We start from the raw sequence: 16,630 nt of genomic DNA, 5'->3' as shown, positions 1-16,630 counted from the left end.
CTCTTGAGGCTTTTCGGATGTCTATTTGGGGGCTTCCTCTGGTCTTAGTACGGCTTAAGAACAGCTCTGTTGAGTCAGCCAATTTTGACTAGCACCCTGTGTCCTACAGCAGCCAGCCAGGTGGTCTCAAAAAGCTTACAAGTGAGACACAAGTTCAAATCTGCTCTTCAGCTGAAATTCAGAGATATACTGCCTCTATACCTGGAGGTTCCACGTCACTATTCTGATTAATTAACACCGATAGTGCTGGTTGAATAACACAAGACTGCAGGAAATGTTTTAAAGCAGTGATTCCCAACTTGGGGTAGGCGTACCCCCAGGGGTACCAACCAGGACATTTAGGGGTCTGTGAAAAAAACTGAATAATGGTGGGGAAAGGCACATACATCAACAGGGTAAGACAAGATACAAGTCAAAAGCTGTGAAATTAATTGAGCGTTATGACGAGTGGCGTTATTTAACTTTGAGAAAACCCGTTCCCTCGCGTTGTTATTTTGGCCAAATTAAAGTAACAAATGTAATGTATTAATAAACGTAATGTAGTTTTAATGTAATCTGTGATGCATTTACTTGCATTTATTGTATCTTTTGAGTTTTTAATGTAAATATATGCGCACGGTCTGTTCACCTTATCATTCCGTTGCTTTTTAATGACATTATTGGGCTACTTATTTACAGTTACGACATATAAATTTGAAATAACAGCAACTATATTAAGTACAAACATTTTGGTAATGTGAAGGGTACAATTTATGGAAATGGGTTCCAAAGGGTGCACAAGCGAAAAAAGGTTGGGAACCACTGTTCTAAAGGAAGAAAGGAACTCCCTTTCCACTGAACCATTCTCAGGTTTATTGTGTGGGGACAGCCAGGTAATAGTTTATGCTGTCCACATGGGCTGCCAGTGCGGGCCAATGAAATACCCCATAAGCATTGCAGCCAGCCCAGATATTAAAAAGCGAAGTGATAAGTAATCTGATCAAATGCTTTTGCATATCCCTAGATTCTCTTAAGGGCCCTGAGATATAGAGGGGAAATTAAAGGTCCCCTGTGCAAGCACCTGACCCATGGGGTGACGTCACATCCCGACGTTTACTAGGCAGACTTTTGTTTATGGGGTGGTTTGCCAGTGCCTTCCCCAGTCATCTTTCCTTTACCCGCAGCAAGCTGGGTACTCATTTGACCGACCTCGGAAGGATGGAAGGCTGAGTCAACCTTGAGCCGGCTCCCTGAAACCAACTTCCGTTGGGATCGAACTCAGGTCATGAGCAGAGCTTGGACTGCAGTACTGCAGCTTACCAATCTGCGCCACGGGGCTCCTTGAGGTATAGAGTAGGTCTGTAAATTCTGTGCTTTAAAAATGACACATGGAAGGGAGAGGCTTGCTAGAGAGCAGAGATTCATACTTTCCAGTCAGTTCTGTCAACTACAATTACTCTGATCTTGAGGATTTTATTTTCCCAAGGCAATGCTTGATTTTCCAGACAGGCGAGGTGGCGGGGGGGAGACACGAGTTGGAGAAAAGCTGAAAGAAAAAACAGCCAAGGTGGAGGAGGAGGAGGGCGTGTGTTGTCTGGCTGAAAAATATATGTGGTGTCTAAAGGTCAGGAGAATTGGTAAAGCAGATAAGCTGGCCCCATATCGAGCTGGTATGTGCACAGGTCAGACTAGTTGTTCCAACCGGTTCTCCTATCACGGTGAATAAAGCAAACAAGCCAAGAGGAGAAACAGTTCTGCAGATGGTCTCTGGAAGGCCTCCTAGTGGGAATGCGGAGCTTCAATTCCTGAATTTCTACACCCATTTATCTCACTTTCCCAGTCATTGGGGATGGGGTCAGTAGCGTAGAACACGATTTGCGTGCAGAAGGAAGAGCTGCCGCCAACATGGTGTAGTGGTCAGAATGTGCAACTTGAACCTGGGACAACCAGGTTCGAACTCCTGCCATGGAAACTCACCGGGTGACTTTGAGCCTGTCACAATCTCTCAGGCTAACCTACCTCATAGGTAGGGTTGCCAACCTCCAGGTACTAGCTGGAGATCTCCTGCTATTGCATACAAAGCGTTTGATCTACCAGTGACTACTACAACCGATGGTTCATAGAGTTGCCAACCTGGCCTGGGAAATTCCTGGAAATTTTGGGGTGGCTCCTGTGGAGGGAAGATTTGGGGGACGACTTCACCTAGAATCTGTGGTATACCATAGAATCTGCCCTCTGAAGCTGCAGTTTTCTCTAGGGGAACTGGCTCCATTCATCTAGAGATCACTTGTAATTCCAGGAGGGCTTCAGGCTCCACCTGGAAGCTGGCAATGCGAAGGCTGCCAGGTAGCAGGCCCTGTTCAGACTCTGCTGAGGGACACGTTACTTGGAGTGAGGCCAGAGTTGGCAGCTTAATGTGTGTGTAAAATGCCATCAAGTTGCGGCCGACTTATGATGACCCTCTAGGGTTTTCAAGGAAAGAGATAAACAGAGGTGGTTTGCCAGTGCCTTCCTGTGCATAGCAACCCTGGAATTCCTTGTCCCATCCAAATACTAACCATGGCTGATCCTGCTTAGCTTCCCAAAAAATAACATAAGAAAAGCCATGCTGGATCAGAACAAGGCCCATCAAGTCCAGTAGTCTGTTCACACAGTGGCCAACTAGGTGCCTCTAGGAAGCCCACACCACGACCACAGCAGCATTATCCGGCCTGTGTTCCTCAGCACCCAATATAATAGGCATGCTCCTCTGATCCTAGAGAGAATAGGTATGCATCATGACTAGTATCCAGTTTGACTAGTAGCCATGGATAGCCCTACCCTCCATGAACGTCCACTCATAAGAACATAAGAAAGGCCATGCTGGCTCAGAACAAGGCCCATCAAGTTCAGTAGTCTGTTCACCCAGTGGTCAACCAGGTGCTTCTAGGAAGCCCACAAACAAGACGAGTGCAGCAGCACCATCCTGCCTGTGTTCCACAGCACCTAATAGAATAGGCATGCTCCTCTGATCCTGGAGAGAATAGGTATGCATCATGACTAGTATCCATTTGGACTAGTAGCCATGGATAGCCTGATCCTCCATGAACAAGTTGACTTCCCTCTTAAAGCCTTCCAAGTTGGCAGCCATCACCACATCCTGGAGCAGCGAGTTCCACAATTTAACTATGTGTTAAATCTGACGAGATCAGGCTATACCATGCTGCCTTCCCTCCCACTGGCAGCTTAACAGAGGCAGGCAAAACCACTCTGACTCTGAATGTTGCCTGACCTCTGCAGACCTGATGGCCACCTGTGCAGAGGGCACTGAAGGCCAGACATTCCTGCTTCCTCCACGACATAAAAGGTGCCATGGGATATCCTTTGATGTGCATCTTCTCTAAGCAGCGACTCCTAATGCCTCCCAGCCTCTGCATCAGCGGAAAGATTTAAAGTGACAACCCGCTAGCTAATAAGACGCCACCGGCCCTACCAGGAAATGGGGACCTGCATCCCACCAGAACTGTCTCTTCCTTAACTTCAGCTGGTTGCACACTTAATAACAGAAGTTCCTCAATGAGCAAATAGAGAAGAACTTTTAAAGGATAAGGGGAATACTGTGTACAATTCTGGTCACCACACCTTAAAAAGGATATTACAGAGCTTGAGAAGGTGCAGAAAAGAGCAACCAAAATGATTAGGGGACTAGAGCAACTGTCCTATGGGGAGCGGTTAAGACACTTAGGGCTGTTTAGCTTGGAAAGAAGGCGGCTGAGGGGAGACATGATAGAGGTCTATAAAATTATGCATGGTTTGGAGAGAGTGGACAGGGAGAAGTTTTTTCCTCTCTCCCATAATACTAGAACACGGGGTCATCTGCTAAAGCTGGAGGGTGAGAGATTCAAAACAGATAAAAGGAAGTATTTTTTCACACAACGCATAGTTAAATTGTGGAACTCCCTGCCCCAGGATGTGGTGATGGCTGCCAACTTGGAGGGCTTTAAGAGGGGAGTGGACATGTTCATGGAGGAGAGGGGTATTCATGGCTGTTAGTTAGAATGGATACTAGCCATGCTGCATACCTATTCTCTCTAGTATCAGAGGAGCATGCCTATTATTTTGGGTGCCGTGGAACACAGAGGCAGGATGGTGCTGCTGCACTCATCTTGTTAGTGGCTTCCTAGAGGCCCCTGGTTGGCCACTGTGTGAACAGACTGCTGGACTTGATGGGCCTTGGTCTAATCCAGCAGGGCCTTTCTTATGTTCTTATATTAGATACTTAATATTTTGGACATTGTGCTTTAGTGTGGCCTTATTAATCAAAGATATAGTTAAAAATACGTCTTTATTTTAATTAAAAATAGAGAAGAACATCACCTGCTATGTAACTTCCCCCTTTTTTTGCTGACAAGTCACAGTCGACTTCTGGTGACCCTGTAGGGTTTTCAAGAGATGAACAGAGGTGGTTTGCTATTGCCTGCCTCTGCGTTAGGGTTGCCAACCTCCAGGTACTAGCTGGAGATCTCCTGCTATTACAACTGATCTCCAGATCACCAGATAGAGATCAGTTCACCTGGAGAAAATGGCTGCTTTGGCAATTGGACTCTATGCCGTTGAAGTCCCTTCCTTCCCAAACCCCGCCCTCCTCAGGCTCTGCCCCAAAACCTCCTGCTGGTGGCGAAGAGGGACTTGGCAACCCTACTCTGCATAGTGACCCTGGTCTTCTTTGGTGATCTCCCTTCCAAATACTAACTAGTCCTGCTTAGCTTCTGAGATCTGCCAAACCAGCTAGCCTGGGCTATCCAATTAAGCCTCTACTAAAGGGACGGGGCAGTTTTTCTTCAGGTGGTGGTTCCCGCTTATGATTAAAGAAGTAACAACTTCCCTAAAATTTCAGGACAGCTACCCACACAAAGGAGCCCCATGGCACAGAGTGGTAAGCTGCAGTACTGCAGTCCAAGCTCTGCTCACTATCGGAGTTCGATCCCAACAGAAGTCGGTTTCAGGTACATAAGAACATAAGAAAGGCCACGCTGGATCAGATCAAGGCCCATCAAGTCCAGCAGTCTGTTCACACAGTGGCCAACCAGGGGCCTCTAGGAAGCCCCCAAACAAGACGGCTGCAGCAGCACCATCCTGCCTGTGTTCCACCGCACCCAATATAATAGGCATGCTCCTCTGATACTAGAGAGAATAGGGATGCAGCATGACTAGTATCCATTCTAACTAATAGCCATGAATACCCCTTTCCTCCATGAATATGTCCTCTCCCCTCTTAAAGCCCTCCAAGCTGGCAGCCATCACCACATCCTGGGGCAGGGAGTTCCACAATTTAACTATGCGTGGTGTGAAAAAATACTTCCTTTTATCTGTTTTGAATCTCTCACCCTCCAGCTTCAGAAGATGACCCAGCGTTCTAGTATTATGGGAGAGGGAGAAAAACGTCTTCCTGTCCACTCTCTCCAAACCATGCATAATTTTATAGACCTCTATCATGTTTCCCCTTAGCCGCCTTCTTTCCAAGCTAAACAGCCAGCTCAAGGTTGACTCAGCCTTCCATCCTTCCCAGGTCGGTCAAATGAGGACCCAGCTTGCTGGGGGTAAAGGGAAGATGACTGGGGAAGGCACTGGCAAACCACCCCGCAAAGTCTGCTTTGGAAACGTCGGGATGTGACGTCACCCCATGGGTCAGGAATGACCCGGTGCTTGCACAGGGGACCTTTACCTTTTTACCCACTTTGTTCCTTTTCAATCCCACCTCCCATGTTTCCCTTCCCCTATTAAAACTGCATTTCTTGCTGCTGCCCAGTTCAGTGTCCTCACCTGAGAAAAATGTAATAGTAAAAAAAAAATAGTTTGAAGAAATAACTAAGACCTAATTTCCCTGCATTGATTCTGTCCCCCCCCCCCCCCCGACACACCTGCCATCTTGGTTGTGGTTGTGCCAAGAGTGCCACCTACTGGTCAAAGCAGGCAATGGGTTTTCTTTCAAGGAGAAGTTCTCTGCATTGGAGGGAATTATGATTTTTATGTATTTATGATATTTATAGTCCTCCTTTCTCACTTAGACTCATGGCAGATTACACAGAGTGAATCAATACAATCAAATGATGAGATATTCAATAAACAATGCAATAGGATTTGGGTTGTAGAACCAACCAAAAGTCTAAAAACAGAAAACAAAGTAATGCAAAGCATGAGTATTAACAAGACACAATAAATGATGCAAAATTCCATAGTGGGATCCTACTTTCAGCAACCGATATGCAATAGTATAGACCACAGTCCCTAAAAAAATTTCCAAGTAACTTTATGAATCATTTAGTACAGTGCAATTCTGTTGCCTGCGTAGAAAAGCCCTCTTGAATAATTCAGAAGAAGAGTTGGTTTTTCTATGCCGACTTTCGCTACCACTTAAGGAAGAATCAAACTGGCTTACAATCACCTTCCCTTCCCCTCCCCACAACAGACACCCTGTGAGATAGGTGGGGCTGAGAGAGAGCTGTGACTAGCCCAAGAGAGAGCTGCCACCACCCCAAGGTCACCCAGCAGGCCTCATGTGTAGTAGTGGGGAAAACCAACTCGGTTCACCAGATTAGCCTATCCATCGCTCACGTGGGGAATCAAACCCGGTTCTCCAGATCAGAGCCCACCACTCCAAACCACCACTCTTAGCCACCACACCACGCTGGCTCCATAAACGCTAAGGAATTGTTTTAAAATGTGATTTTATCATGTATGTTTTACATTATTAGCCACTGTGGGTGGCCATTTAAGGGCAGAAAGGCAGGATACTAGGGTTCCCAACCTCCAATGGGCCCTGGATAGTTCCTGGAATTACAACCAATCTCCAGATGACAGAAATCAGTTCCCCTGGAGAAAATGGTTGCATTGTAGGGTATACTCTATGTAGGGTTGCCAGCTCCAGGTTGGAAAATACCTGGAGATTTTTGGGGCAGAGCCTGAGGAGGGCAGGGTTTGGGGAAAGGAGGGATTTCAGTGCCATAGTGTTCAATTGCCAAAGTGGCCATTTTCTCCAGGAAAACTGATCCCTGTCGCCTGGCAATCAGTTGTAATAGTGGGAGATCTCCAGCCACCACCTGGAGGTTGGCAACCCTATGGCAACAAGTCTTGCTGAGATCCCTCCCCAGGATCTGCCCTCATATATCCGAGAATTTCCCAAACCAGAGCTGGCAACCCTACAAGAAATTCTGTAAATAAATACAATAAAATAAATATTATTTGCCTCTCTCAATCCTCTCTGCAGCCACCACGGAGGCCAGGAGTTCCTGACTTGCTCCAAGTGGCTCAGCAAGCTCAGGATTGAAACCAAAGTTGTGGTCCAACCTGCCAACAGTCTTGCCTCTCCATCTGCTCCCCATTTCCAGACAGGGCCAGGAAGACAATTCATGCCTGCCAGTCACAAGCCAGGCTCCGAGAACAGAGATGAACTAAACAGGAGAGCAAAAATGCAGGAGAACTAAACAGGAGAGCAAAAATGCAGACAGCTTTGCCTGTATCTTCCTCCTGTCTGCTGAAATCCCAAAGGGGAGATAAGTTTCCCATCTTGCCCAAACGTTCCAGTAAAGGGAGGGAGAAGGGGTCATTGCTGGAAAATAATCCTTGTCCTGCTGAAGGCCGCAAGATTCTTTTTCTGTCAGGAAACACTGGAGGGTTTCTTTGAGTTTGCCTGGATTTATTTGCATTCAAAGGCAGCAGGGACCAGCCTACCTGACACAGCTCATGCAAAGCCTAGACCTAGGACTCTGCATTTGTACAGCACACTTCAAAAGCTCAACGTCCTTCACTGACATTACCTCGGTACGGTTTACAGCCGCCTTGCAAAGTAGGACATCCCTCCTCCTTAGGGTTGCCCATTAAGGCGGGGCACAAATAATAAAGAAATAAAAGCTTCACCTATTTCCACCCATTAATCCAAGAATTTCTCCAGCCTCCAGGTGAGCCCAGAGATGTCCCGGAATTACAGCTACAGATAGGGCTGCCAACCTCCAGGTGGTGGCTGAAGATCTCCTGCTATTACTACTGATCTCCAGCCGATAGAGATCAGTTCACCTGGAGAAAATGGCTGCTTGGGCAATTGGACTCTATGGCATTGAAGTCCCTCCCCTCCCCAAACCCCTCCCTCCTCAGGCTCCACCCCCAAAAACCTCCAGGTATTTCCCAACCCGGAGCTGGCAACCCTAGCTACAGACTACAGACCTCAGTTCCCCTTGGGAAAATGGCTGCTTTGGAGGGTGGGCTCTATAGCATTAAACCCCACTACAGTCCCCCTCCCCAAGCCCTTCACTAGGCGGCACTCCCTAAATCCCCATGAATTTCCCAACTGAAGTTGGCAATCCTAGAGAGCCGGCCTTCTGCTTTGGACTCCGGACCCACCAAGGCCCGAATCCGGAATATGCTCTTCTCTTGTCTCCAGCCCTTTTTCTCCCCAAGGCCAAAGAACGAGATTTCCATCCGAGGGGTGGAATTTTAATTCCTTTATGGCTCCCGCTGCCTGCTGTCCAGCTCCAGCAAACAATGAACAAATGTTTCAAGGCCTGCCAGCCCTCGGCTGTGGCTGCTGCTGCTATCGATTGCAAAAAAATAACAGCCACAGCTGATGCTGTCTACCATCAGTGGGGCCCATTCATTGCTTCTGAGCTGACTGACCCTGATTCTTGCCCTCTGGGGCCACCTGTCTGGAGACAGGAAGCAACCCTCCAATCACAGCGCGCCCTCTGGGTCACGTGACACAGCTTTCCCAGCTATTTAAAGTCTGCTGGGGGGGCTCTTTTGCTGAGTCCTAGGCGAGCTGAGGTTGGCTTTGCAGGCGGGACCTGAAGCAAGATTACAGCATGGAGCCTGTGAGTCTATTGCAGGAGAGTGGGGAGATGTTGGTATCAAGACTTCCATGCTTGGGGAAGGTAAAAGTAGGTTAATGCAGCACTTGGTTTTGTAAAAAAAGAAAGAAAAAGGGGCTAGATTGTTTCCTGGATAACTGCAGGTACCTGAATAATGTATTAACTATCTTTTCCATCCTTTTTTGTTTGGCTAATGTTTGCTTCTTTGGGTGCTTGGCGTGGTGGAAAGTGCTCTCAAGTCGCAGCTGATTTATGGCCACCCTGTAGGGTTTTCAACGCAAGAGACATCCAGAGGCGATTTGCCATTCCCTGCCTCTATGCAGCAAGCTTGGACTTCCTTAGTGGTCTCCCATTAGGGTTGCCAGGTCCCTCTTTGCCACTGGTGGGAGGTTTTTGGGGCGGAGCCTGAGTAGGGTCAGGTTTTGGGGGGGGAGGGACTTCAATGCCATAGAGTCCAATTGCCAAAGCAGCCATTTTCTCCAGGGGAGCTGATCTCTATCGGCTGGAGATCAGTTGTAATAGTAGGAGATCTGCAGTAATACCTGGAGGCTGGCAACCATATCCCATTCAAATACTAACCAGAGCTGACCCTGCTTATTTTTCGCGATCATCTCGCCTGGGCCATCCAGGTCAGGGCAATTACTTAAGGCTCTGTAGTGCTATCTATGTGCAAGGCAGTTTACAGTTTGTGGGCATTAAATTAAGAAAAGCTCCTTGTCCCAATGGGGTAGGCTCTATTTTATCTATTTGTTTTGAACATTTGTTAGCTGCCTTTCTACCTTAAAGGACTCAAGACGGTTTACTGAACAACAATTATAAAAACACCTAAAAGCCCAAGTTGGGTTGGAAAATACCTGGAGGTGTGGGGATGGAAGGTGGGGTTTGGGGATGAGAGGGGCCGCAGCAGGGCATAATGCGGTAGAATCTGACCTACAAAGCTACCATTTTCGCCAGCGAAACTGCTCCTTGTAGCCTGGGGATAAGTTGTAGCTCTAGGCGATCTTCAGGCTCACCTGGAGGATGGCAACCCTCCATGGAGCTGGCAACCCCAAACTTGCAGAAGCCAGGAGGTGATAAAAACCATCCAGGGAACCAACCAGCCTGTTTGGGGAGGGGCTGTGGCTCAGTGGTAGCGCATCTGCTTGGCATGCAGACAGTCCCAGTTTCAATCCCTGGTATCTCCAGTGAAAGGGACTAGGCAAGTAGGTGATGTGAAAGACCCCTGGAGAGCCACTGCCAGTCTGAGTAGACAATACTGACTTTGATGGACCGAGGGTCTGATTCAGTAGAAGGCAGCTTCATGTGTCTCCAAAGGAACAAAAGCATACATGAAGTAGGGTTGCCAGCTCCAGACTGGGACATTCCTGGAGATTTGAGGGGTGGGGCCTGAGGAGGGGTGGGTTTGGGGAGGGGTATAATGCCATAGAGTCTACCTTCCAAAGCAGCTGTTTTCTCCGGGTGAACTGCTCTGTCACCTGGAGATCAGTTGTAATAGCGGGAGATCTCCAGCTACCACCCGGAGGATGGCAACTCTGACATGAAGTTCAGTGTCCTCAGGCCTCAATGGAGAGGAGGACTTTACAGAAAAGGTGTGGTTTGGAGGAAGGGTTAGAAATATGCAGGTTACCTGACTAATTGGCAGTGTTGAACGGTGCTGACTTCTTCCCGTTTAACTGGAGGAGAGGCAGCAAGGAAATATTGCAGAAACTAGTCTGTGAATGTGGGCATCTTGTCCTTATTCCTCTGCTGAAATACCAGCACTGTAGGTTTGAAGGATAAAAATCAACAGATGACTCTTCTTGGATGGAAGCCAAAGGCACAGCCCCTTTAGCTGGGGAGGGGCTGTGGCTTGATGGTAGAGCATCTGCTTGGCCTGCAGAAGGTCCCAGGTTCAATCTCCGGCATCTCCAGCTAAAGGGACTGGGCAAGTAGGTGATGTGAAAGACCTCTGCCTGAGACCCTGGAGAGCCACTGCCAGACAATACTGACTTTGATGGACCAAGGGTCTGATTCAGAAGGCAGCTTCATGTGACCATAGAAACCAGGTAATTTCATGGGTCGAGGTTCTTTCATTGAGGTGCTGATGAGACCAAGCTATTAAAGGGCCGGTAGGCCGGGATGTGCAGAAAGGAGATACTGAAAATGTGGAGCTGGAAAAGCTGCTTGGGAAGATGTGTAGCTCAGGCGTGGTGATGCCCTTAACCTCTGAGCACTGAACTCTTGAGACAATGTGGTGTAGTGGTTAAGAGCAGTGGACTCTAATCTGGTGAACCAGGTTGGTTTCCCCACTCTTCCACATGAAGCCAGCTGGGTGACTTTGGACTAGTCACAGTTCTCTTTAAGCTCTCTCAGCCTCACCTAACTCACAAGGTGTCTGTTGTGGGGAGAGGAAGGGAAGGAGATTGTAAGCAGGTTTGATTCTCCTTAAAGAGTAGAGAAAATCGGCATATTAAAAAAACCAACTCTTCTAGTTAATGAAGATGACTGCAGGGTCTGTTGCTTCTTCCTGAGGCCTGCATTTTTGGGTTGTGCTGGAAGCCGCGGAGGCTGCTGGGGGTGCCTGTTGCCCCCCTGCCATGTTGAAATGCCTACTCAGAACTTCACTTATTATCCCTGGCTACTTGTGAAGCTCACCTGCCGCTAGACCTGCTGAGTTCTTTTAACCAGCAATGAGACCAGTGGTGAAGCAGCCCCAATATGACTCGGTGGGCTTTTTTTGGCTGTGTAGCAAAGCATTTGACTTCTTAAACCAATGACCACGGCACAGCTGTGGAGGAAGGAAAGCTCTTTCGATTCTGTAACCCTTGGAAACCTGCACCCAACGGACCTCTAAGAACCACAGGCTCTTTTTATATCTAAGCCACTGAAGGTTGGCCATCATCTCTTCAAAGAGGCTGAAAAGGCAGTGGGAAGAGAGAGAGAGAGAAGTTGGTTTATATATGCTTTCTCCACCACTTAAGGGAGAATCAAACCATCTTACAATCACCTTCCCTTCTCCTCCCCACAACAGACACCCTGTGAGGCAGGTGAGGCTGAGAGAGCTCTAAGGGAGCTGTGACTAGCCCAAGATCACCCAGTTGGCTTCATGTGTAGGAGTGGGGAAGCTAACCCAGTTCACCAGATTAGCCTCCGCTGCTCATGTGGAGGAGTGGGGAATCAAACCTGGTTCTCCATATTAGAGTTCACCGCTCCAAACCACCGCTCTTAACCACTACACCATGCTGGCTTTTGACCTAACATGTGCTGGGCTTCCTTTCTCTAGGGACTGACTGCAACTCATCTGAAAATCCAGCCTGGAGAAAGTGTTCTAGTGAAGGGGAGGGTCCTCCCGGATGCCAAAGGGTAAGCTGAGGAGGAGAATCTCCCCTGGGCAAACGGGGCCAGCTGGCTTCTCCATATCGAGGCAGGACAGGTGGAGAGCGGGAGGGTTGCAGCATTCATTTGGAAATGCTCTCCACCTGCTGGTGATCATCATCCTCATGATCTCTGCTTGCTCTGCCTTGAGTTGCTAGAGAGCGTGACTTGTTAATGTAAACATCTCCTGTGCCTCTAAAACAGACTGGCCATTTTGCCAGAATCGTACGGATTCTGCCTTCTGGGGCCTGTTTAAGACCAGTGTCTGTTGTGTGTGTTAAGTGCCGTCAAGTCACTTCCGACTCATGGTGACCCTATGAATCAATGTCTTCCAACACATCCTATCCCCCGGCCAGGTGTGCAGCCTGACCCTCTGCTACGCTAGAGGGGAAATTTTAGATACCCAGGGAGGAGAGATTCTACCCCTGTAAATCAGGGGACTTAGAAACTGTTGAGCACGCCCTCCTGAACTGTAATTTTTACACATTACCCCGTTCTAAGTTTTTTGAGCCCCTCTTATTGAGAATGGGACCTGACAGGGCAGGAGAAAACATTGAGTTGCTCCTACAAGGGGATAGTCCTTCAATCACTTTACAGGTTGCAAAATTTTGCTCGGCAGCAATGAAAATTCGACACCATAGAACAGTCTCTTAGCCCAATTGGCAGAAGTGCCTCAGTTGTTATTTCTTTTTTTAAGTGTTATAAGACTCAGAGTGTAATTCTTTGTTTGTAAGAATATTTTAGTCCATGTTTCTGGTTTTATCTGGCTAAGGGCTGTAAATAAACTATCTACCATCCCATCTTTAACAGAGTTGCTCAGGTCTTGCAAACTGAGGGCCGTGGCTTCCTTGATTGAGTCAATCCATCTCTTGCTGGGTCTTCTTTTCCTGCTGCCCTCAACTTTTCCTAGCATGATTGCCTTTTCCAGTGACTCTTGTCTTCTCATAATGCAACCAAAGTACAAAAGTCTCAGTTTAGTCATATTAGCTTCTAGGGTCAGTTCAGACTTGATTTTATCTAGAACCCACTGATTTGGTTTTGTTTGGGGGGGGCGGTCCAGGGTATCCGTAGCACTCTCCTCCAGCACCACATTTCAAAGGAATCTAGTGTCTTCCTCTCAGCTTTCTTCATTGTCCAGCTTTCACACCCATACATAGTAATAGGGAATACGATGGCATGAATTAACTTGGTCTTGGTTGCCAGTGACACATCCTTACACTTCACAATCTGTTCTAGCTCCTTCATGGCTGCCCTTCCCAATGCTTGTTGCCCCTCTCAAACTTGAGAAATTGCTGAGACTCTAGGGCCATTTATGCCTGGCTGTTTCCTCGCGGTCACCTCGCCGACTACTTTGGGGCTTTTCCTTGATTATGAATGCATTTTCCAACCATTTTCCAACCTCTCTGTTTCCACGCATTTTGCCCGGCTTTTCTGGATGCTGGCTAAAAACGAATCCAGAAAATGTGGGCAAAATGCTCGGAAACGTGCGGGGAGAGCGAGGCGACTTCTGACGGTCGGAAAATGCATGCATAATCAAGGCAAAGCCCCGAATTAGTCGGTGAGGTGACCGCAAGGAAACAGCCATGCAGAAATGGCCTAGGATAGACTTTTTCTCAACAAGAGGCTCTTTTGGAGAAGATGGGAAGGAACAAAATAAGTCTGAGGGGAGGAAGAGGTGGGACATGCCAATATACAACATCCCTCCACAAATTCTCAAAAAGCATCCCACAAGTACGCTGTTTCACCTCATGGCTTCGAAAGGCAGCATTTAAACGAAGGAAATAAGTTGGCACTTGTGCTCCTTAAAGCCAGAGCTCTATGTGATTCTCTGTAGCCTGAAGACCCAGCAAGTAGCATTAAAAGAAACCAGATTCCTGAAGAGCAGAAAGCTGACAGGAATGCATTTGGTTGTAGTACTGGGGCCACTACTGTTGAAATGCTGTGCCTCTTTGTGGTTTTCTTCTCAGTTTCTCAGTGAATCTTGGGGAAGACAGCCAGAACCTGGTGCTCCACTTCAATCCGCGCTTCGACTGTCACGGGGACATGAATCTCATCGTCTGCAATTCCAAGCACGAAGGGGTCTGGGGGGAGGAACAGCGGTACAGCGTCTTCCCTTTTCAGCATGGCGAAAAAGCTGGGGTGAGGGCACAACCAGGAAATCCAGGCACACGTTCCCTCGGTTTCTCTAGGGCTGTTGAGCACACTGTGGAATGAGGAATTTCGAAAGGGAAGCCATCTTGTTATATGCATATCCAAACTCAACAAATGGGGTGGGTGGAAGCAGATTGATTGGCCGCGGTGCTCAATTCACTGTTTTGGGGGAAACTAGCATGGGAAGCCTTTAATGTAAAGTGCAGAAGAAGAAGAAGAGTTGGTTTTTATATGCCAACTTTCTCTACCTTTTAAGCTCAAACCAGCTTACAATCAATGCCCCTTCCCCTCCCCACAAAAGACACCCTGTGAGAAAGGTGGGGCTGAACGAGCTCTTAGAGAATTGTGACTTGCAATTGTGACTTGCAAAAAGGTCACCTAGTTGGCTTCATGTGGAGGAGTGGGGAAACCAACCCGGTTCACCAGATTAGCATCCGCCGCTCGTGTGGAGGAGAGGGGGATCAAACCTGGTTCTCCGGATTAGAGTCCACCGCTCCAAACCACTACACCACGCTGGCTCTCAGGTTGTATAGGTGTTTAAAGAGCAAACTTAGTAAAATTGTTCCAGGGTGGGTTCTATTTGTAAAAGCTCTGCTGATGAATATAACTGTGCACTGTTAAGGCTGCATGTAGAAGAACTGGAAGGAGGCTCCTACTGGGGGTTATGAACAGTGTTAAGTAAAATGCTTTGGCTTCTTTTTAAAGCAGCCATACGGGGGCATCTTACATAGGCCAACTGACTGTGGTGCTGTCGGTTTAGGATCTGGGAGACCTGGGTTTGAATCCCCACGCTGGCATGGAGGCTTGCTGGATGATTTGGGGCCAATCACATCCTTGTAGTTTCACACAATGGTTGTGAAAAAATGAAGAGGTTAATAGTGTTGTAAGCTACTTTAGTAGACAATGAAGAGTTGGTTTTTATATGCCGACTTTCTATTACCACTTAAGAATCAAACCAGCTTAGTCCCCTTCCCTTCCCCTCCCTACAACAGACACCCTGTGAGGTAGGTGGGGCTAAGAGAGCTTTGACTAGCCCAAGGTAACCCAGCTGGCTTCATGTGGAGGAGTGGGGAAGCCAACCCGGTTCACCAGATTAGCCTCCACTGCTCATGTGGAGGAGTGGGGAATCAACCCTGGGTCTCCAGATCAGAGTCCACTGCGCCAAACCACTGCACCACACTGGCTCTCTTTACTTTGTATCTCTTCTGGGGAGAGAAGTGGGATAGAAATACATCCTGGCTGTTCCCTAGACCTGAGATTTTGGGTTATTTATAGCTCATGGGAGGAGCTTAGATCTAACCTATGGGTTTTCAAATGCAGCGGCAGCAGGTGAGTCTGTATTCAGAACTGGTCATAACCAGGGCTATTAGGCGAACTAGTCGGTCGCCTAGGGCGCAGACCTCAAAGGGGTGCAGAACTGACCTGAGGGACATTTTTTTTAAAAAAATTAGCAGTTTCAAGTTTTTTCTTATTTTTTCTACATTTGTTTTTGAAAATTGGTTTGCAATTGGGGGGGTGCAAGTAGTTGGCCTCGCCTAGGGCACAAAAAAAGCCTGGCACCAGCCCTGGTCATAACCCTTTACCGTGTTTACAGATCACCATCACCTTTGATACTGTTGAGCTGAAAGTGAATCTGTCCAACGATCAAGAGATCTTCTTCCCCAACCGGCAGGGCCTGGAGATGATACGTTATCTCTCCGTGGACGGAGACTTCAAAATCAAAGTGCTCAAATTCTTCTCTTAATCGGTGTTCCTGCAAACTTGTTTCTGGGTCAAATAAACATGGGCATCTTCTTTAAAACAGCCTTTTTTTGTCTTTCTGTTAGACATGGCTCTTCTTGAACGGCTAGAGCTGGTGTCCCCACTCCAGTTTAGTGCCGTGCTGCCTGCCGACACCTTTCCTGGTTGCTCGCCAAATGTTTTTAGAAAGTAGGCAGGGATGGGTGGGGCATTTTGCCCAGCAGGGCTTCTGATTGGCCACTGGAAATATGGTTGGTGGTGCACATTTTAAAAAACATTGCTTTGAACACATGCTGTGTTACACTGAATCAGACCCTTGGTCCATCGAAGTCAGTATTGTCTACTCAGACCGGCAGCAGTTCTCCAGGGTCTCAGGCAGAGGTCTTTCACATCGCCTACCTGCCTAGTCCCTTTAACTGGAGGTGCCGGGGATTAACCTGGGACCTTCTGCATGCCAAGCAGATGCTCTACCACTGAGCCACAGCCCCTTCCTTTGGTATCATCTGCCACCGCTGCACAGGGATCTTCACTGGCAAGGCCTTCACTGGCAAGGCCTTCTAAGGGCA

At 47.8% G+C, this 16,630-nt stretch overlaps 1 protein-coding gene across 1 annotated transcript; it reads left to right on the top strand.

Moving 5' to 3' along the window:
* Positions 1 to 8,813: 8,813 nt before the first annotated feature.
* On the top strand, positions 8,814 to 16,068 carry LOC130482911 (16 kDa beta-galactoside-binding lectin-like). The gene is made up of 4 exons (XM_056855787.1): positions 8,814 to 8,822; positions 12,082 to 12,161; positions 14,141 to 14,312; positions 15,919 to 16,068. The coding sequence occupies exons 1-4, from the start codon at positions 8,814 to 8,816 to the stop codon at positions 16,066 to 16,068; spliced, it is 411 nt and encodes a 136-aa protein (XP_056711765.1).
* The last annotated feature ends 562 nt before the right edge of the window (positions 16,069 to 16,630 follow it).

The sequence above is a fragment of the Euleptes europaea genome, chromosome 9, assembly GCF_029931775.1.
Source record: "Euleptes europaea isolate rEulEur1 chromosome 9, rEulEur1.hap1, whole genome shotgun sequence".
Taxonomy (NCBI): domain Eukaryota; kingdom Metazoa; phylum Chordata; class Lepidosauria; order Squamata; family Sphaerodactylidae; genus Euleptes; species Euleptes europaea.
Note: the sequence above shows the minus strand (reverse complement) of the source record. Positions and strands in the feature narration are given on the sequence as shown.